Here is a 22,943-nt window from a genome sequence, read left to right on the forward strand (position 1 = left end):
CTCCAACTGTCTGTCTGTCTGTCTGCACCTGTCTGTCTCTACACCTCGCCGACTGACCGTCTGCACCTGTCTGTCTCTACACCTCTCTGACTGTTTGTCTGTCAGTCTGTCTCCACACTGACAAGAGATTAAGGCCAATAGCTTTGATGTGATTTTGGCCTCCATTTCTCTCCGTAGCAAGCCACACAAACACATTATTGCCAAGCAATCACACCCCATAGTAATTGATAGTACCCGTAGGCATTGTAAATGAAATATGAAACCCATATTCCACAAAAGGAATGTTGGACTATGGCATAGATGATGTCTCTCTGCAAGACGAGTGAAAAACACAACTACAGTACTATGGGTAATGAATTGTTACATTTTTGTCATTATCAGACGCTCTTATCCAGAGTGACTTACAGTTAGTGCATTTATCTTAAGATAGCTAGGTGGGACAAACATACATTTCAAAAGTACTCAGACCCATTGACTTTTTCCACATTTTGTTACAGCCTAATTTTAAAATTGATTAAATAGCCCCCCCTCATCAATCTACACACAATACCCTATAACGACAAAGCAAAAACAGGTTTTTAGAAACTTTTGCAAATGAATAAAAAACGGAAATATTACATTTACATAAGTATTCAGACCCTTTACTCAGTACTTTGTTGAAGCACCTTTGGCAGCGATTACAGCCTCAAGTCTTCTTGGGTATGACGCTACAAGCTTGGCACACCTGTATTTTCTCCCATTCTTCTCTGCAGATCCTCTCTAGCTCTGTCATGTTGGATGGGGAGCGTCACTGCACAGCTATTTTCAGGTCTCTCCATTGATTCAAGTTCGGGCTCTGGCTGGGCCACTCAAGGACATTCACAGACTTGTCCCAAAGCCACTCCTGAGTTGTCTTGGCTGTGTGCTTAGGGTCGTTGTCCTGTTGGAAGGTGAACCTTCGTCCCAGTCTGGAGTGTGCGGAGTGGAGTGTGCGGAGGAGCGGGGTGACATGGGAGGATTTAGGATGTTTGCAGAGAACGACAGGGTGTTGTCCAGGGCCACGCCAAGGTTCTTTTGCACTCTGGGAGGGGGACACTGTGGAGTTGTCAACCGTGATGGAGAGGTCTTGGAATGGGCAGGCCTTCCCCGGGAGGAAGAGCAGCTCCATCTTATTGAGGTGGTGGGCCAACATCCAAGATCAGATATCTGCCAGGCACGCAGAGATGCGTGTCGTCACCTGTGTGTCAGAAGGGGGAAGGGAAAAAAGTAGTCGAGTGTCATCTGCATAGCAATGATAGGAGAGACCATGTGAAGATATGATGGAGCCGAGTGACTTGGTGTATAGAGAAAAGAGGAGAGGGCCTAGAACTGAGCCCTGGGGGCTAGACACAGATCCTCTCCATGTCACATAGTAGGAGCGGCCTGCTAGGTAGGATGCAAACCAAGAGTGTGCAGTGCCTGAGATGCCCAGCCCTGAAAGGAGGATCTGATGGTTCACGGTGTCAAAGGAAGTTGATAGATCTAGGAAAATGAGAATAGAGAAGAGTGAGTCATCTTTGGCAGTGCGGGGAGCCTCCGTGACACAGAGAAGAGCAGTCTCGGTTGAGTGACACATCTTGACGCCTGACTGGTTAGGGTCAAGAAGATCGTTCTGAGAGAGACAGCGAGAGGGTTGGGCAGAGACAGTACGCTAAAGTGTTTTTGAAAGAAAAGAAAGAAGTCGAGAGTTGGTTTGTTGAGGAGGGGAGCAACTAGGGCCATTTTGAAGTCAGAGGAGACTCAGCTTGTGGTCAGGGATGAGTTGATGAGGGAAGTGAGGAAAGTGAGGAATGGGAGGTCTCCATAGGTGGTCTGGAGAAGGGAGGAGGGGATGGGATCGAGCGGGCAGGTTGTCGGACAGCCAGACCTCCTCACTAGTCACAGGATTTCATCTAGAGAGAGAGGGGAGAAAGAGGTCAAGGCATAGGGTAGTTCTGTGTGAGTGGGACCAGTGGACTCAATAGGCTGAGTGAATGAGGAGCGGATGTCGTCTTCCTTATTTTCAAAGTGGTTGACAAAGTCGTCCTCAGAGAGGGAGAAGAGAAGGGGGAGGAGGATTAAGGAGAAGGTGGAAAATAGTTTCCCAGGGTTAGAGGCAGAAGCTTGAAATTAAGAGTGATAGAAAGTGGCTTTAGCAGCGGATACAGAGGAAGAGAAGGTAGAGTAGGGAGTGAAATTAGGTAATGACTAAATATCAAAGTAATATCACATTACTGTCACAAAGAGCACATGCATCCATAAAAGAACCATGATGCTTGGAGCCATTAAATCTAATGACTAACAGTTGCCCTTAAAGCCAAGAAAGGGAAGAGGAAAAATTCACACGGTCTGTTTCACATTACAAACTGTGATGTATGAAATACCACCCCTCCAAAATAATGGCTTTAAAAAACCTTGAAAGAAACATTGAAACTAAATGCAAAGCTCTCGATGTCAGATTTGTACGGATCATTAAGCTTTTGCCTGAATAAACCATAAAGAAAGAGCTTTAAGTCTCCTCTTTGAAAGACACGCAGTTTGGCTTCTGATGCTTGCGATCAAAGTCGCCACCCATTTACATTCCACACAAATGATTTTTACTCTTTTGCAGTTGATCCAGACTGAGGGTATCATCATTATAGCTGGCTCCAACAACCATCGCAGCGCTTTCCATCATAGTTAGTTATACAAGACTTTGTGCTGTCGCAATAGCCATCACACTCTAGAATTCTGTCTCTAGCTAGGGTACCATCCAACTACCGACAGATTTTCATGCGAATATTCCAAAATCTGCATGAAAACAAAATGCCTATTTTCCCACCAGAGATGTGTTTCCATCAAATTGACTTGTTGCGGATAATAGGCGGTGCGTGATGACATAGTTCACATGAAAATAACCTTTTGGGGTTAAATTCCTATGTGCCGAATAAAAAATACATGTTAAATGGGTTTCCATCACATTTTAAACTCTACTGATGGTTTTGTCACAAGAAATTATATAGCTAATGTGCCCACTCTGGTCTTGGCACGTGCGCTCTAGACAACAGCTCGCAGATACAGTGCAGGTATAGCCTACATGATGAAATTATTATGGACGAAAGAGCAAGATTATTTTTATTTGTCAATGGCAGCCAAGCATCAGTCACCAGAATAAAACCCTCGATATTTATTGAAAAGGAGTATCAAGCTCATTACCGTGCACTTTCACCACCCTGTGAAGTTCATCATAACTTATTTCATCTGTAGCCTAATAAACTGCATGCTTTCCCGAGTCATAGTTGGAGGACCACACAACATATCATTGCGTGACTCCAAGTTTACTTTGATATAATTATTATATCAATATTTGTGCATAAAGGCATTTCCACCACCATTTCTCACATAATTTAAATATCCCACCTTGTCTAGCGTATTTTGTTTTGTCGACATTTGGAAAGTTTACCGACAAATTTGCTGTTTTCATCAGGCTTGTCATTACATTTTTTATCCGACATGTACTTTACTTGCATAAAAAGGTTGGATGGAAACCTGGCTAGTGAGAGAGGCATTGAAGAGAATTTGTGAGTTGACTGGCTGGCTCAGTAAACATAGCACACTTCAATCAATGAGGTCAGAGGTAGACCTGGGTTCAAATTCTATTTGAAATCAAACGCCGGCCACCTGGCACTCCTGTAGGTTAAAGCAAACACTCCCACAAAAAAAATAGATTTTCGAATAGTATTGGAATCCAGGTCTGGTCACAGAACATTCACTCTGCAGAGAGCAGAAAGTGTAAGGGGGGCATATTCATTTTACATGGGGAATCCTTTCTATTTAATATTAAAAACATCTGTTTTATTATGGCAATCAATGTGTATGCACAATTTCAAAGGATCTGAATATTGAATAAGTACTAATATGAAAATGAAAACTCCACTAACAGACATTTGCTTTTATCTTTTCTGAAATAAAGCTCAGACATACTACAGAAAATGACATCTTGAACAAGAAAAGCAAGAAATGGGGATTATTAAAAATTACTAATATATAAAACAAAACTATATAAATAGGAGATATTACTCTTTTTATGTTAAACAAATAAATTCAATAAATATATTACATAAAACTATCTGTTCTTACCTCAAACTCAAGGCCAGAAACATCTTACTAACTCAGTTGAATTGACTTCTGTGGCCAGTGGGTATTAACTTCATAACAAGAACACCATACAGGTACAGTACATATCATTCAAGAATGATAACACAGAGACCTAATAGCAATACAAAGCTCACTATCAATGACCCTTAAAACCAGCTCATTCTCTGTGATGTTGCATAGTGTAAAATGACCCTCTCTGTGTCTGTCTGGAAGGTGACCCTCACTACTCAAGATTCACTCAGGCAACGCATGACCTTTGACACCAGCTCCTCTTTCCTTTCCTTGGACCGTACCACCACTCCGCGGCTCTTCAGCCAGGCCTGCAGGGTCGTTACATTGATCTTCGACAGCTGAATAAATAGCAAACAAGACATGTTCAATCAAAAAGCCAATCAATCAATAAAATGTATTTCATAAAACCCTTCTTATATCCTACTTATCCTACTGTAGGTCAAGAAACAATCTGAGGTGGTAGAGAATTTCCTCACAGGTATACTGTAATCTTTGTATAATGTCATCTTTCGGATGCTTACTTTGCTTACATTCGTTTCTGAATTATAGCTCTCAAATTGGACCGATAAGGAAATATTTATTTTTTGAAAATCCTTCAGCTTAGTTTACAATTAGCGGTTTGAGAGTGATGTCATCAGACACAGTGGAGACACCTTCACCTTCTGAAGGGGGAGCATATCAAACATTAAGACATTTCTTATGTGAATCCTCCATACATTATGTGTTGAGATCCTTTATTTTGTTCACTCTTCATTGTACAGGAAAATGTACTTTCTGTTGATTGGGTGTAGATGTTGGCAAATTTCCTGGCTCCATTGGCTGTTTGCTTACAGAGAAAAGTATAAATGACCTAAAAGCTCAAATCAACTCGGACTCCCATAGTTTACCTTACCTGTGTTTATTCAAATAAAACCAAAACCAAAGCAACTACAAAAGATAAATGACTGCAGTTGTAATAATGAACTATGCAGACGCTGTAAAGTCATTTTGAAGAGTAACATCCCTATAGATTACATCTGGCCCTCCCTGAAGTATATTAGGTAAGGTCACTATGTCCATTCAGTGCCCATGTGTGTTCCAGTCCGAAAACGAATCAGTCAAAATGGCAGCAATCATTCTAATAAACTTTCCCCCGGCTCCCTCGTAAAAATGATCAACCGAGTCGTAACTTTTGTGAAATAGTATCTGTAAATAATGGTATCTAGCTCGGGAACAAGACACAAGACGGATCTCATTTAGTAAAAGCTTGTAATGGAATTTAATTAGGGGTGTAGTGGGAAAATCTATTCGGTTTATGGATCTTGCTAAACACTTACCCTGATGTATCGTCCCCTAATCAACCTGCTTTGGTGGGATGTTTTGCCTCCCTCAAACCATTTGTTGAATTTATCACCTCTCTCAACATGCAGAACATTTGCAAAATACATACTTTTCACTGTAAATCAAAGCTATGGTAAAGGTCAAGGTAAAAGTACAGTAAAGGACATACCTGGTTACTTCTCGCGTGCTTCTCCACGTCCACATCCTGCACTGCAGACTTTGGCTTCTTTGGTTTTGACTCAAACCAGTCCCTCTGAGAGGTGAGAACCCATTACTTTAATTACAATACAATATATCTTTATATATATATAAAAAAAAAAAGAACAATTCAAATTCTCAGCAAATACACACACATAAAACATATTTGACTACTGCACAGTCTCAAACATACAGTACAGGGACAAATCCTCACCTGGGAAAAGCATTGACTTCACACAAACAATCAAGCACTGAATGCAATGGGAGATATGCCCTTAAATTTAAATTAGGCGAGCTAATCTTAATTCCTAAGATTGAAATCCCATCGTAGCCCTTTCCTGCAGTAAAATGACCTAGTGGCCTCATGGGTGGAATGTTATTCATATTTTCTAAATTAATAAACAATATTCATTTTTTAACGCTGAAAATACAGTGTTTGTGTCAAAAAGTTTTGTTTTCAGTCCTCTGTGATGTTCAGTATATATAGTGTAATGTTGGGATGCAAACAAAAAACTCTATATCTGACATGGTACATGTGTCTTCTTTTTTAAAGCCCATAACCATGTACGTGAGGTGTATACTTTTGTTTCAAAGGAGATTTGTTTAAGACTACCAAGAATCACTCTGTGTGACCCTGATTTAGCCCACTGCAGTAAAAGGTTCAACTGAAATGTGATTGGACTAAATCTCAAATTACAATTACATCTAGAGTGTGTTTGGTGGTGACTCACCCCTCTGTTGCCTAGCAGGCCAGATGGAAGAAGATGAGGGGGACCCGAGGCGATCTCGTCCCTCACTCTGAAAGCGCTCTCACTGGCGTGCACCTGGGAGGAATGTGGGTAAACCCCTTCAGGCCTCGGACAGGGGGTCAAGTGAGGCATGGACGCTGGAGTGGGCCGGCGGGCTTCCTCTGTCCACTTGGAAGAGGTAGACGAGGAAAGCAAAGAGAGGGGAACAGACGAGGAGGAAAAGGAAGAGGAGGAGCAGAAGGCTGGGCAGGCCCTCTTCTGTCCCGAAACAAGTGTCTGCCGTTGCTCCTCGGCTCTCCTCTGCTGCTTATCAGCCAGAAGCTGGGTGACATTGACATGGCGTGGGAGGGCCTTGTTCTTGAAGATGGGTACCATCTTGGGTCCAGTTGGTGGGGCCTGGCTGTGTTGGGGGTGTGTGGTGGGTTGGGGAGGGGCAGCACTGGGATAGAGAGAGGAGGAGGGCAAGCCTCTCTCTGGGGTATAACTCTGAGTGGGATGGACCCCCGGGGTTCTTCCAGTGCTGAGATAGCTGCTGCTGCTACTCTGTCCCACTGGCTGGCTGAGAGTCTGGGCGCATGGTGCCCCCCCAAATGAGGGCTTGATGGGGCAGGGAGCATGGAGTTGACTCAGCACGGGCCTGCTAGCTGACTTGGTCGTCAAGTTCACCGGTTTGCCACTAGCCACCTGCGACCACAAAGGAATGCACAGTGCAGTGATGTTGGAACATGGGAACATACAGTTCTGGGAATTCAAAAAGTGAAACTGTACTGCAGCTCAGTAAAAAACATTTGCTTCAAAGTGGATGTACTGTAACTGCACCGTCGTTACATGTTGTATTGCTAATTAACTAGCATTTGGCACCATGTTCGTCACATTAACAATGTACCTTCTTGCTGAAGCAGGGCATTTAAAAAAATATGATATAATGGCCAGAGTTGCACCAGCTTTGTATACTATAAATGTATGAAATTAATCCATAATGACTCAATAATACCTAAGAACCATATATCACGTTACCCCAAATATAGGTACATATTAGAGGTCGACCGATTATGCTTTTTCAACGCCGATACCGATACCGATTGTTGGAGGACCCAAAAAAAAGCCGATACCGATTAATCGGACGATTTTTAATTTTTATTTATTTATTTGTAATAATGACAATTACAACAATACTGAATGAACACTTATTTTAACTTAATATAATACATCAATAAAATCAATTTAGCCTCAAATAAATAATGAAACATGTTCAATTTGGTTTAAATAATGCAAAAACAAAATGTTGGAGAAAAAAGTAAAAGTGCAATATGTGCCATGTAAAAAAGCTAACGTTTAAGTTCCTTGCTCAGAACATGAGAACATATGAAAGCTGGTGGTTCCTTTGAACATGAGTCTTCAATATTCCCAGGTAAGAAGTTTTAGGTTGTAGTTATTATAGGAATTTTAGGACTATTTCTCTCTATACCATTTGTATTTCATATACCTTTGACTATTGGATGTTCTTATAGGCACTTTAGTATTGCCAGTGTAACAGTATAGCTTCCGTCCCTCTCCTCGCTCCTACCTGGGCTCGAACCAGGAACACATCGACAACAGCCACCCTCGAAGCAGCGTTACCCATGTAGAGCAAGGGGAACAACCACTCCCAAGTCTCAGAGCGAGTGACGTTTGAAACGCTATTAGCGCGCACCCGCTAACTAGCTAGCCATTTCACATGGGTTACATCAGCCTAATCTCGGGGGTTGATAGGCTTGAAGTCATAAACAGCGCAATGCTTGAAGAATTGCGAAGAGCTGCTGGAAAAACGCACGAAGGTGCTGTTTGAATGTATGCTTACGAGCGTGCTGCTGCCTACCATCGCTCAGTCAGACTGCTCTATCAAATATCAAATCACACAGTTCGCAATGAGCCAGGCAGCCCAAACTGCTGTATATACCCTGACTGCTTGCACGGAATGCAAGAGAAGTGACAGAAATTCATGTTAGCAGGCAATATTAACTAAATATGCAGGTTTAAAAATATATACTTGTGTATTGATTTTAAAGAAAGGCATTGATGTTTATGGTTAGGTACATTGGTGCAACGACAGTGCTTTTTTCGCAAATGCGCTTGTTAAATCATCACCCGTTTGTCGAAGTAGGCTGTGATTCGATGAGAAATTAACAGCCACCGCATCGATTATATGCAACGCAGGATACGTTAGATAAACTAGTAATATCATCAACCAGGTGTAGTTAAATAGTGATTATGTTAAGATTGATAGTTTTTTATAACATTTACATTTACGTCATTTAGCAGACGCTCTTATCCAGAGCGACTTACAAATTGGTGCATTCACCTTATGATATCCAGTGGAACAACCACTTTACAATAGTACATCTATATCCTTTTTGGGGGGTGGGGGGGTGAGAAGGATTACTTAATCCTATCCCAGGTATTCCTTAAAGAGGTGGGGTTTCAGGTGTCTCCGGAAGGTGGTGATTGACTCCGCTGTCCTGGCGTCGTGAGGGAGCTTGTTCCACCATTGGGGTGCCAGAGCAGCAAACAGTTTTGACTGGGCTGAGCGGGAACTGTGCTTCCGCAGAGGTAGGGAGGCGAGCAGGCCAGAGGTGGATGAACGCAGTGCCCTTCTTTGGATGTAGGGACTGATCAGAGCCTGAAGGTATGGAGGTGCCGTTCCCCTCACAGCTCCGTAGGCAAGCACCATGGTCTTGTAGCAGATGCGAGCTTCAACTGGAAGCCAGTGGAGTGTGCGGAGGAGCGGGGTGACATGAGAGAACTTGGGAAGGTTGAACACCAGACGGGCTGCGGCGTTCTGGATGAGTTGTAGGGGTTTAATGGCACAGGCAGGGAGCCCCGCCAACAGCAAGTTGCAGAATCCAGACGGGAGATGACAAGTGCCTGGATTAGGACCAGCGCCGCTTCCTAGGGGTCGTACTCTGCAAATGTTGTAGAGCATGAACCTACAGGATCGGGTCACCGCCTTGATGTTAGCGGAGAACGACAGGGTGTTGTCCAGGGTCACGCCAAGGCTCTTAGCACTCTGGGAGGACACAATGGAGTTGTCAACTGTGATGGCGAGATCATGGAACGGGCAGTCTTTCCCCGGGAGGAAGAGCAGCTCCGTCTTGCCGAGGTTCAGCTTGAGGTGGTGATCCGTCATCCACACTGATATGTCTGCCAGACATGCAGAGATGCGATTCGCCACCTGGTTATCAGAAGGGGGAAAGGAGAAGATTAATTGTGTGTCGTCTGCGTAGCAATGATAGGAGAGACCATGTGAGGATATGACAGAGCCAAGTGACTTGGTGTATAGCGAGAATAGGAGAGGGCCTAGAACTAAGCCCTGGGGGACACCAGTGGTGAGAAGACGGATTCTCGCCACGCCACCTGGTAGGAACGACCTGTCAGGTAGGACGCAATCCAAGAGTGAGCCGCGGCGGAGATGCCCAACTCGGAGATGGTGGAGAGGAGGATCTGATGGTTCACAGTATCAAAGGCAGCAGATAGGTCTAAAAGGATGAGAGCAGAGGAGAGAAAGTTAGCTTTAGCAGTGAGGAGAGCCTCCGTGACACAAAGAAGAGCAGTCTCAGTTGAATGACCAGTCTTGAAACCTGACTGATTTGGATCAAGAAGGTCATTCTGAGAGAGATAGAAGAGAGCTGGCCAAGGACGGCACGCTCAAGAGGTTTGGAGAGAAAAGAAAGAAGGGATACTGGTCTGTAGTTGTTGACATCGGAGGGATTGAGTGTAGGTTTTTTGAGAAGGGGTGCAACTCTCGCTCTCTTGAAGACGGAAGGGACGTAGCCAGCGGTCAAGGATGAGCGAGGTGAGGTAAGGGAGAAGGTCTCCGGAAATGGTCTGGAGAAGAGAGGAGGGGATAGGGTCAAGCGGGCAGGTTGTTGGGCGGCCGGCCGTCACAAGTCGCAAGATTTCATCTGGAGAGAGAGGGGAGAAAGAGGTCAAAGCATAGGGTAGGGCAATGTGAGCAGGACCAGCGGTGTCGTTTGACTTAACAAACGAGGATCGGATGTCGTCAACCTTCTTTTCAAAATGGTTGACAAAGTCATCCGCAGAGAGGGAGGGGGGGGGGATTCAGGAGGGAGGAGAAGGTGGCAAAGAGCTTCCTAGGGTTAGAGGCAGATGCTTGGAATTTAGAGTGGTAGAAAGTGGCTTTAGCAGCAGAAACAGAGGAAGAAAATGTGGAGAGGAGGGAGTGAAAAGATGCCAGGCCCGCAGGGAGGCTAGTTTTCCTCTATTTCCGCTCGGCTGCCCGGAGCCCTGTTCTGTGAGCTCGCAATGAGTCGTCAAGCCACGGAGCAGGAGGGGAGGACCGAGCCGCCCGGGAGGATAGGGGACATAGAGAGACAAAGGATGCAGAAAGGGAGGAGAGGAGGGTTGAGGAGGCAGAATCAGGAGATTGGTTGGAGAAGGATTGAGCAGAGGGAAGAGATGATAGGATGGAAGAGGAGAGAGTAGCAGGAGAGAGAGAGCGAAGGTTGCGATGGCGCAATACCATCTGAGTAGGGGCAGAGTGAGTAGTGTTGGAGGAGAGCGAGAGGGAAAAGGATACAAGGTAGTGGTCGGAGACTTGGAGGGCAGTTGCAGTGAGATTAGTAGAAGAACAACATCTAGTAAAGATGAGGTCAAGCGTATTGCCTGCCTTGTGAGTAGGGGGGGACGGTGAGAGGGTGAGGTCAAAAGAGGAGAGGAGTGGAAAGAAGGAGGCAGAGAGAAATGAGTCAAAGGTAGACGTAGGGAGGTTAAAGTCACCCAGAATTGTGAGGGGTGAGCCATCCTCAGGAAAGGAACTTATCAAGGCGTCAAGCACATTGATGAACTCTCCAAGGGAACCTGGAGGGCGATAAATGATAAGGATGTTAAGCTTGAATGGGCTAGTGACTGTGACAGCATGGAATTCAAAGGAGGAGATAGACAGATGTGTCAGGGGAGAAAGAGAGAATGTCCACTTGGGAGAGATGAGGATTCCAGTGCCACCATCCCGCTGACCAGATGCTCTCGGGGTATGCGAGAACACGTGGTCAGACGAGGAGAGAGCAGTAGGAGTAGCAGTGTTTCTGTGGTAATCCATGTTTCCGTCAGCGCCAAGAAGTCGAGGGACTGGAGGGTAGCATAGGCTGAGATGTACTCTGCCTTGTTGGCCGCAGACCGGCAGTTCCAGAGGCTGCCGGAGACCTGGAACTCCACGTGTGTCGCGCGCGCTGGGACCACCAGGTTAGAGTGGCAGCGGCCATGCGGTGTGAAGCGTTTGTGTGGCCTGTGCAGAGAGGAGCGAACAGGGATAGACAGACACATAGTTGACAGGCTACAGGAGAGGCTACGCTAATGCAAAGGAGATTGGAATGAAAATTAACTAAACAACTGGGGAAGCGAGAGAGCAGGGCCTCCCTCACTAAGATTCACTGAAACACTCAAATATAACTTTTCCAACTTCCACTTTAGAAATTATAATTGATGTAAACTACAGTGGTTCAATGTTTCCAGGAATAGGCTCAAACATGGTTTATTCAGCTAGATAACTTGGTACAGTATTCTTCCGTGAAACCCACCCAGTGCACTGTATCCTATGAAGCCGTAGCTAACTAGCATGCTAGCATCCAATAACACACGGTTAGCACCAATACTCGGTTACAACAAACTACCAATGGATCATTCGTGTCCGTGTCTAGTTCCTTTCACAACGCAGAAGTAATTAAACGTTGGCTAGCTAACACAAAGTCAGTCCTGCTAGCTACACAAGTGGACTACACAACTCGAAAGTTCAGAAAGTTAAGCTTACGTTGCAAAAATCTTATTGACTAAAAATGATACAGTACTGCTAGCTGGTAGAGTTGGCTAGCCGTGGCTGCGTTTACCTTTATCTTTTATATTTGATACAGAGACAACTGTGTAGCTAGCTAACATTACACTAATCAAATTGTTCTATTGTAATGTATTTAGTTTATACAGTACTGCTAGTTGGTCAAGTTGGCTAGCTAGCAAGTTTAATAAGTTTAATGCTAAGCAACTTACCTTGGCTTCTTGCTGCCCTCGCATAACAGGTAGTCAGCCTGCCATGCAGGCTCCTCGTGGAGTGTAATGTAAGGTAGGTGGTTAGAGCATTGGACTGTTGTTCTGCCCCTGAACAAGGTAGTTAACCCCCGTTCCTAGGTCGTCATTGAAAATAAGAATGTGTTCTTAATCTGACTTGCCTAGTTAAATAAAGGTGTAAACATTTTTAAATAATAATACAAAAATAAAAATAGGCAAATCGGTGGCCAAAAATACCGATTACCGATTGCTATGAAATCTTGAAACCGGCCCTAATTAATCAGCCATTCCGATTAATCGGTCGACCTCTAGTACATATACAGTTATTACTCCTGTAAAACGGAGTATTACTGTGAGTTCAAGTCCTACTTCATTAACTTCTTAATTAAACACTGTAAATACCCACTTGGCACACACTGGTTGAATCAACATTGTTTCCACATTATTTCAATGAAATTACATTGAACCAACGGGTAAACGACATTGAATTGACGTCTGTGGCCAGTGGGTAGGGTGTTTCAACAAGCTCACACATAATTTGTCAAACTTTAATAACAGCGTCCCGTTCCAGGTCCAGCACAAATAAAACTCTATTCACTTTGACAGCGAGAGCTTCCACCACCAACATCTGTGGGCAATAACAAACCAGGGTCGTATTCACTAGGCACCAAACAGACACAAAACGGACTGAAACAGGGAGGGACTAACCTGAAGTTGTTTTCATGGCTGTTTTCCATTGCAAAACCTTTTGCTACGGTGAGTACTAATGAATATGACCCAGGGAGGAGGATATGACCTAGCTGCTAGCAGAACGCTTTGCCATTGTTTCAACTTGAAAATTCAAGGATTTTCTCTGCCTTGTATTATTCACCCAGATTGTACTAATCAATCACCAGAAAGGGTCGGTGGACGGAGGAGGGAACTGGAGCCTTCTCTCTCTTTCTGCTCGTTTCTCACATCCTATTGGGAGGATCCAGACATTTATCATCACACCTCCTTTCTGACAGTTTGGGATAAAAAAAACTGTCAAACTTAAATTTGGATCTAGAAAAATGTAAGGCGTAAATCTTATTTTGTGAAGATAAATTCTACAGATAAAACTAAAGTGGGAAATATAAAAAATCTACTATTAAAATAAAATCTTTATCATGGATAGTGTCTCTTTTGTAAAACTTCTAAAACATAGAAATCTTGCATGTGTAATTTGAAATACAAGAGAAATATGAGCTGCACCAAGGCACAATATAGTACCAGTATGTGCGTCTATGTGTGCAAAATGACATACGTTGTATCAATGACAGTCTGTAGTCCTGTACCTGTGAGTGTGTCTGTGCGTACGAGTGTGTGTGCAGTGTGCACTAGTGATGCGCGGGTTGACTCATAACCTACAGTCCACGCGGATACCGCGGGCCGGACGGGTTTAGGGTAATTCAATATAGTGTGGATAAAGGGCGGGTGGGTTGAATAGAGAGAAAACAATACCTTACAAAATCCATAAATGTATCATTCTTGTTCAATTTATATTTGTAGACCCATGAGCCACTGTTCAGTTTTTTTGTGGCCCCACACCCATCAAAGTTACCCATCCCTGATGTATAGGCTAATAGAGTTTTTTCTCTCTCATTATTTTAGGCTATCTGGCATTAGTGCACAAGCTTAAGCTGTAGGGCCTAACTGTATGCGTGCCAAATAGCCTACACATCAATCGCCAAATGCTTTTGGGAACGGGCAGAAAAAGTTCAGGTCAATCCACGGTGGCAAAAAGGGCAATGTCGGAGTTTAATTCAATAAGAAAAAAGCTGTGAAAGGAGAGTGAAAGTGAAGAGAAGGCCAGAAAAGTAATGTTGGGAAAGATTGGTTGAAGTGCTAAAAGAGGATGATAGCAATGCAGGCTATGTTATGTGTGATGATTGTGAGGCACTAAACAAATTCAACAGTCACAAGACTGTAGACTTCAAATAGGCCTATGGCATGTCAAGGGAATTGTAGCCTGCTGTTCAAACGGGTTAAATGGAAAGTGAAATCTGGACCTCACATAGCCTTAATATTAACTCCTGCAAAATTAACCACTTCTTGCAGTAAAATAATAACCTACACCAAATGTAGGCAACATTTTGACTTGGGAACAGGAGTGGAGAAATATGATTTATTTCTTTCAGCATCTTGAGAGAATCAGTTAGATACCATCTGTAGAGGTACTATATTTATCAGCATCATAAAAGCTGATAGTATTTCAACCACATAAAATATGCATCCAAGCCAACCTGAAATCTTATCAGAAACATGTTGGATTGTTTTCACAGCTTTACATTTCCTTACAACAGATCAAACTGATGTCATTTTTTGGGAGTTACTGCATTTTCTCCCGATCCCTAAAGGTCTTTGCTCCATGAAAGAATTTGACAGAGAAAACTTTACCGATGTCAACTAGATTTAAGCATTCATTCTATCGATTCAAGACATTATTCTGGTGAGCAAGAGTTTATTTAGTCTTCTAGGGCAACATATAATGACAGAAGAGAAGCTGCATGGATCTAGTTGACGAACAAATAGCCTACCAAAAATGTCCTGCACCCTGCCCAAATATCTTTCCGCAGTCTTTGACTGTAGCCTATAGAGCATTTTCTATATTAGCGGGTTAGGGTCGGGTGCGGGCCTCAGATTTTCACTTCATCACATATAGTCGGGCGGTTGTGGATTATTAGCAATTATGGGCATGTGCGGGTGAACAAACAGCTGACCCGCTCACCACTAGTGTGCACCCTGTACCTGTGCTGAGGCGATGTTGAGCAGGCTGGTGGTGTGGTAGAAGGGCTTGCTGGTCATGCGGGCTGGGAAGCCACAGACAGTCTGCAGGCTCTCCCTCAGGTGGGATAGGAAGGAGCTGAGCGCCCCCTGGAGGTCCACCCTGGGACAGCGCTGCACCGGCTCAGTCCGGATACAGCTCAGAGGGTATCTTAGCAGACTAGTTAAAGGTCCAATGCATCTGTTTTTATCTCAGTATCAAATCATTTCTGGAAAACAATTAAGTACCCTACTGTGAATGTTTTCAATTAAAATGGTCAAAAATTAAACAAAAACAGCTTCTTAGGAAATAGCAATTTCTCAAGCAAGATTTTTGATAGGACTGCCTGGGAGTAGTCTGAGTAGGGAGGGGAAAACTTAAAATGAGCTGTTACTGGCAGAGGTTTGGAACTCTTTCTTATTGGTCTATTAACCGTTGACTGGTGATGTCACCAGGCAGGCCAAAACTTCCTCCTATCTAAACAGGCTGAAATGTCATGCAGTCTTTTCAAAACAGCTCCTACACTAAAAGGGCATTATCAACATTTTCACAATTTCACAGTATTATTCAACCTTATAGTGTGGAAGTATATAAACTCAGCAAAAAAATAAACGTCCTCTCACTGTCAACTGCGTTTATTTTCAGCAAACTCAACATGTGTAAATATTTCAATGAACATAACAAGATTCAACAACTGAGACATAAACTGAACAAGTTCCACAGACACGTGACTAACAGAAATGGAATAATGTGTCCCTGAACAAAGGGGGGGTTAAAATCAAAAGTAACAGTCAGTATCTGGTGTAGCCACCAGCTGCATTAAGTACTGCAGTGCATCTCCTCCTCATGGACTGCACCAGATTTGGCAGTTCTTGCTGTGAGATGTTACCCCACTCTTCCACCAAGGCACCTGCAAGTTCCCGGAGATTTCTGGGGGTAATGGGCCTAGCCCTCACCCTCCGATCCAACAGGTCCCAGACGTGCTCAATGGGATTGAGATCCGGGCTCTTCGCTGGCCATGGCAGAACATTGACATTCCTGTCTTGCAGGAAATCACGCACAGAAAGAGCAGTATGGCTGGTGGCATTGTCATGCTGGAGGGTCATGCCAGGATGAGCCTGCAGAAAGGGTACCACATGATGGAGGTGGAGGTCTTCCCTGTAACGCACAGCGTTGAGATTGCCTGCAATGACAACAAGCTCAGTCCGATGATGCTGTGACACCCCGCCCCAGACCATGACAGACCCTCCACCTCCACATCGATCCCACTCCAGAGTACAGGCCTCGGTGTAACGCTAATTCCTTCGACGATAAAAACGAATCCGACCATCACCCCTGGTGAGACAAAACCGCGACTCGTCAGGGAAGAGCACTTTTTGACAGTCCTGTCTGGTCCAGCGACGTTGTCGCTGGTGATGTCGGATGAGGACCTGTCTTACAACAGGCCTACAAGCCCTCAGTCCAGCCTCTCTCAGCCTATTGCGGACAGTCTGAGCACCGAAGGAGGGTAGGTGCGTTCCTGGGGAACTCGGGCAGTAGTTGTTGCCATCCTGTACCTGTCCCGCAGGTGTGATGTTCAGATGTACCGATCCTGTGCAAGTGTTGTTACACGTGGTCTGCCACTGCAAGGATGATCAGCTGTCCGTCCTGTCTCCCTGCAGCGCTGTCTTAGGCATCTCACAGTACGGACTTTGCAATTTATTGCCCTGGCCACATCTGCAGTCCTCATGCCTCTTTTGCAGCATGGCTAAGGCACGTTCACGCAGATGAGCAGGGACCATGGGCATCTTTCTCTTGGTGTTTTTCAGAGTCAGTAGAAAGGCCTCTTTAGTGTCCTAAGTTTTCATAACTGTGACCTTAATTGCCTACCGCCTGTAAGCTATTAGTGTCTTAACCTGTTGGGGCTAGGGGGCAGTATTTGCACGGCCGGATAAAAAACGTACCCGATTTAAACTGCTTACTACTCTTGCCCAGAAATGAGAATATGCATATAATTAGTAGATTTGGATAGAAAACACTCTAAAGGTTTTAAAACTGTTTGAATGGTGTCTGTGAGTATAACAGAACTCATATGGCAGGCCAAAACCTGAGAAGATTCCATACAGGAAGTGCCCTGTCTGACAATTTGTTCTCCATCTGTGGTATCTCTATCGAAAATAAACCATCTCTGCTGTAACGTGACATTTTCTAAGGCTTCCATTGGCTCTCAGAAGGCGCCAGAAAGTGTAATGGGGTGTCTGCAGTCTCTGGGCGAAAAACAGCAGCTCTGTTTGTGAGTGGTCAGGCTGGGAACAGTGAGACTGAGAAGCGCGTTCAGGAGAATTCTCCATTTTTTTCTTTCAGCCTTTGAATGAATACAACGTCGCCCGGTTGGAATATTATCGCTATTTTACGAGAAAAATAGCATAAAAATACATTTTAAACAGCGTTTGACATGCTTCGAAGTACGGTAATGGAATATTTTGAATTTTTTTGTCACGAAATGCGCTCGCGCGTCACCCTTTGGATACTGACCTGAACGCACGAACAAAACAGAGCTATTTGAATATAACTATGGATTATTTGGAACCAAAACAACATTTGTTGTTGAAGTAGAAGTCCTGGGAGTGCATTCTGACAAGAACAGCAAAGGTAATCCAATTTTTCTTACAGTAAATCTGAGTTTGGTGAGGGCCAAACTTGGTGGGTGTCAAATTAGCTAGCCGTGATGGCCGGGCTATGTACTCAGAATATTGCAAAATGTGCTTTCGCCGAAAAGCTATTTTAAAATCTGACACCGCGATTGCATAAAGGAGTTCTGTATCTATAATTCTTAAAATAATTGTTATGTATTTTGTGAACGTTAATCGTGAGTAATTTAGTAAATTCACCGGAAGTTTGCGGTGGGTATGCTAGTTCTGAACATCACATGCTAATGTAAAAAGCTGTTTTTTTTTATATAAATATGAACTTGATTGAACAAAACATGCATGTATTGTATAACATAATGTCCTAGGAGTGTCATCTGATGAAGATCATCAAAGGTTAGTGCTGCATTTAGCTGTGGTTTTGGTTTTTGTGACATATATGCTTGCTTTGAAAATGACTGTGTGATTATTTTTGGCAGGGTACTCTCCTGACATAATCGAATGTTTTGCTTTCGCTGTAAAGCCTTTTTGAAATCGGACAATGTGGTTAGATTAACGAGAGTCTTGTCTTTAAAATGGTGTAAAATAGTCATATGTTTGAGAAATTGAAGTTATAGCATTTTTGAGGTATTTGTATTTCGCGCCACGCGATTCCACTGGCTGTTGACTAGGTACAGGTGCATGTTCATTAATTGTTTATGGTTCATTGAACAAGCATGGGAAACAGTGTTTAAACCCGTTACAATGAAGATCTGTGAAGTTTTTTGGATTTTGACAAATTATCTTTGAAAGACAGGGTTCTGAAAAAGGGACGTTTCTTTTTTTGCTAAGTTTCTAAAACACAGGAAAATCTAGTTTGCCTGAACTGGGCCTTTAAAGAAACGTGTTCACTGTCTGGATGGAACTCACTTTAAAGGACCCATCTGGAATTGGTACATCCATTTTTGGACTTTTAAATTAATGATGTATAGCCATTGATGTTTGAAAAATATAACTTCCTCACGAGTTTAGTTCAACTGTTGTACCCCATCAGAAGCCAAAATATAAGCTTGTTTTACTCCATTATTTGTAAACAATGTAATTGCCCCTTTAAGATGAATTGAAATGTCTGCCAAATTTGAATGAATTTAAAGAGTGAACACTGGCTTGAAGAACACCATATGTGAACCATTTTACACTGTTTGTTTTGATATTTTCTCTCTCCAGATTTCGATTATTGTTTCATTTTACAGACTATCAAGGGACAAATGCTGGTTACAAGTTACAAGAAAACACTAACTGTGCCTTATCACAATAATAGTTGCATGAGTAGACATAAACGCGACAGTTTTGAGTCAGTGTAACAACATAACAGTCAACAGGTGGGCCAAAGGCAGATGCCTCAGATGGGCCCCAATCCATACCACAGGCTTAAAAGGATACGAGAACAGCCTTTCTCCAACCAGTTTGAAGTATACGTTGCAATAAATCACTTCTTCCTCATCAATTTGGGGGAGTTGGTAGCCATACTGAAAAATAAGAAAAAAAACAGGAAGAAGTAGTAAGGACAAATACGTTAACTGTGTGTGAGTGTGTATTGTGTGTGTGTGTATAAGCTAGCAGTGTCAAACAAAGGGTGTGAGTAGAAGAGACAGCAAGGGAGATTATTTGTCTGTGACCCGTCTCTGGATGTTAAGCACTCACCCAGATGTGACGACAGACCAACACCAACACTAACGTGTCGAGCATTACTATCAGCCAGCTGTCCCGTCCACTTGTTCTATCCACTGGCCCAACACCACAGGCCAGTGAGAGCTCTTGTTCAAGGCTGAGATACAATAGTCATACAGCACTATAATATACTTAATTAATAACACATGTTGGGGAGAGGGCTTTGGCAATGCATGTTTATCATTGGGCATTTTAGGAGCAACAGGACCTTAATTAACAACATGATGGTAGAGTAAACTGTTAGGCAGCGTGGGTGTGAAATCTGATGGCTTGTTTCCAGCCAACGTAAGTGGGTCATACCGTCATTCTGAAGGGCCAAGTCCACACACAAACACGCACACACACTGTCACACACACACTCACACGCATACAGGCACACTCAAGCATACACACTGCGCCGGGCCAAGTCCATGTTCAGTTGCTGACAGATGTTGACAGACAGGATGTGAGCAATGGGATGTCATTCACCACCGTCGAGTTTGGTCCTGTGGTTGTAGTTAGAACAACAGTTCCCTGGAGTAGTCCATGTGTGTGTGTGTGTGTGTGTGTGTGTGTGTGTGTTGTGTGACGCCAATGTGAGTTTGCATTACTGATGACAAAACAGAAATCAGTTAATGCCAAATAACTTGACATGGTTGTGACACTACATATCATTTAGATAAGCTAGCAAGCAGGCGTTATGCCTAGCGAATTACAGTACCGTAAATTCCGGACTATAAGCCGCAACTTTTTTCCCACACTTTGAACCCCGCGGCTTAAACAATGACGCGGCTAATATATGGATTTTCAATTTTTTTTTCTAAAAAAAAACATTCTGTGACGTGCTCAGTTTTTTGCGGCATGAAGCTTTCATTAGACCAATGGAATTGCCGAACGGGTTAAGGTCAAACAACTTTTTTGTTTACTGTTTAAATTAAATCGAGTGCTCTCAAACTTCCCATCATTCTGATTACGGTAGTCATTTTGTCACCCTCATCATGGCAAAGACACGGAGAAATGCATATGATGCAGCTTTCAAGTTGAAGGCGATTGATCTGGCTGTTGGAAAAGGAAATAGAGCTGCTGCACGGGAGCTTGGTCTTAATGAGTCGATGATAAGACGTTGGAAACAGCAGCGTGAGGAATTGACTCAGTGCAAAATAAAGCTTACTAATAAAAATAAATAATTGTTACAAGCCGTGTTTCGTTAAAGCCTATTTATTTTTGTTACAAGCCGTGTTTCGTTAAAGCCTATTTATTTTTGTTACAAGCCGTGTTTCGTTAAAGCCTGTGTAAAGTTAATTTGTTTCAATGTACCGGTAGGCACCTGCGGCTTATAGACATGTGCGGCTTATTTATGTTCAAAATAAAATAAAACAAATAATTCAGTGGGTGCGGCTTATATTCAGGTGCGCTTAATAGTCCGGAAATTACGGTAGGTAACCTATTAGTGAATAAGTCTGATTTTACAGTGACACATGGTTCACTAAAGTGAGCTTGACCCAACCTGGAATCATAACCTTTAACTAGGGCCCAGAGCTTTTCCTAGTCAGGTAACGTGGTTAGGAAAAACTCGTAGTTATGACATATGAGATGTCTCTTTCATGGCAGCCCTTATGAAGAGTAGTTCATGTGAAGTGTAACTTACCTAGCCTGGTGTCAGATCGGTTTGTGCTGTCTTGCCAACTCCTATGGCCATTGTCATGACAGTGATTATAGGAGTTGGCAAGACAGCACAAACAGATGTGGGACCAGGCTGTAACCTACCAAACTGCTCCAGTGATTCTGGATGTCAGCGTAGCACTGGAAGGGGCTCTCAGTGGGCATCCGGTGACTGATGCTGACGATCTGACCCCTTTTCATGCTACACACAACACAGACGGAAGCTATATATCAAGTGTACCTATAACATATCAGTAAAGACATACAAGATTGACAGGTTGTACAGATGTCGGACCTTCATTTGGATCTTAATTTGTCAAATCTGAGCCAGTTTTGCTACAGCAGGAAAATAATCCCGCAGCAACAGGAAACGTGAATTATTATTTGATTATAATTAATGGACATGTTTGTAGGGTTTGATATATTTATCTTAAGGGAAAATCAAGTCTGAAAATTACAAACTTCAGAAGCCTTTTTAAACCTCAAATTAAGAACCTAAACCTATATTCTATTTTGATCAGTTTTGGGCTCAATTCCATTTCAATTCAGTAAATTCAGGAGGTAAACTGAAATTACAAAATGTATGTTCACTTCCTGAATTGAAATGGAATTGAGCCCAACCCTGATTTTGATGTTCTTACGTTTTGTTATTCTCTGCTCATACATAACTATTCAAGTTCCATGACATATCAACAGTTCAATCCAACCTGTCATCGCAATGTTTTTTTTCTCCATTTATGCCATTCCAGCCATTACAATGAGCCTGTACTCCTATAGCTCCTCCCACCATCCTCCATTGGTTTACACAGTGTCTTTGTTTTCAAACTCCTGCCTGTGTGCACGTAGCTGTGTACAAACCCCTGCCCGTGTGCTTGTAACACTTGTTATTATGAATACAGAAAGAATCTGCATGGTGCTTGCAACGCTAGGGTTGTGGGTTCGATTCCGACAGGGGACCAGTATGAAAAAAGTACGAAAATGTACAGTGCCTTCGGAAAGTATTCAGACCCCTTGACTTTTTCCACATTTTGTTATGTTACAGCCTTATGAAAGAATCCTCAGCAATCTACACACAATAGCCCATAATGACAAAGTGAAAACAGGTTTTTAGACATTTTTGCAAATGTATTAAAAATACAAAACAGAAACACCTTATTTAAATGTGTATTCAGACCCTTTGCTATGAGACTCAAAATTGAGCTCAGGTGCATCCTGTTTCCATTGATCATCCTTGAGATGTTTCTACAACTTGACTGGAGTCTACCTGTGGTAAATTCAATTGATTGGACATGATTTGGAAAGGCACACACCTGTCTATATACAGTCCCAACAGTTGCAGGGATTTAAACTGGTAAAGGCCCAAAAAGGTGACACTTTTCCCCCCGCCCTGAAACATGCACAAAACTCTGCTAGTGGGAAATGCAGGTTTTAACTAATTAAATAGCAAAGAATATATGAGCTACATGATCAGTCTCTATGTGTAAAATAAAACATTTAAAGAAAGCAATCCAATCTTATTTGTTGCATGGCGATTTCACATGGCGAACTCCTAAATCCCCAAAATGGGAATTTGATACAAAATGTCCACATTTTGAGAAGGTGGGAATGGTCTGTGGACACTAAAAGGACAAGTATGACGAGTGTGTTTCATTTGGTGACCTCAGAGAGGACAGGAAACACATAACAACAGTATATCTCTGAATATGTACATTT

At 43.1% G+C, this 22,943-nt stretch overlaps 1 protein-coding gene across 1 annotated transcript in view; it reads right to left on the reverse strand.

The window, feature by feature from the left end:
* Positions 1-3,802: 3,802 nt before the first annotated feature.
* cssa29h18orf63 (chromosome ssa29 C18orf63 homolog) overlaps positions 3,803-22,943 on the reverse strand; it is a 39,553-nt gene continuing 20,412 nt past the window's right edge. Inside the window, exons 9-14 of the mRNA XM_014180635.2 lie at positions 21,336-21,432; positions 19,302-19,387; positions 15,237-15,423; positions 6,396-7,097; positions 5,636-5,719; positions 3,803-4,484 (exon numbers count right to left, since the gene is read on the reverse strand). Of these exons, the coding sequence (XP_014036110.1) occupies positions 4,362-4,484; positions 5,636-5,719; positions 6,396-7,097; positions 15,237-15,423; positions 19,302-19,387; positions 21,336-21,432 (1,279 nt within the window). The 3' untranslated portion in view covers positions 3,803-4,361. The remainder of the gene's footprint in view (positions 4,485-5,635; positions 5,720-6,395; positions 7,098-15,236; positions 15,424-19,301; positions 19,388-21,335; positions 21,433-22,943) is intronic.

This window comes from Salmo salar, chromosome ssa29, assembly GCF_905237065.1.
Source record: "Salmo salar chromosome ssa29, Ssal_v3.1, whole genome shotgun sequence".
Classification (NCBI taxonomy): Eukaryota; Metazoa; Chordata; class Actinopteri; order Salmoniformes; family Salmonidae; genus Salmo; species Salmo salar.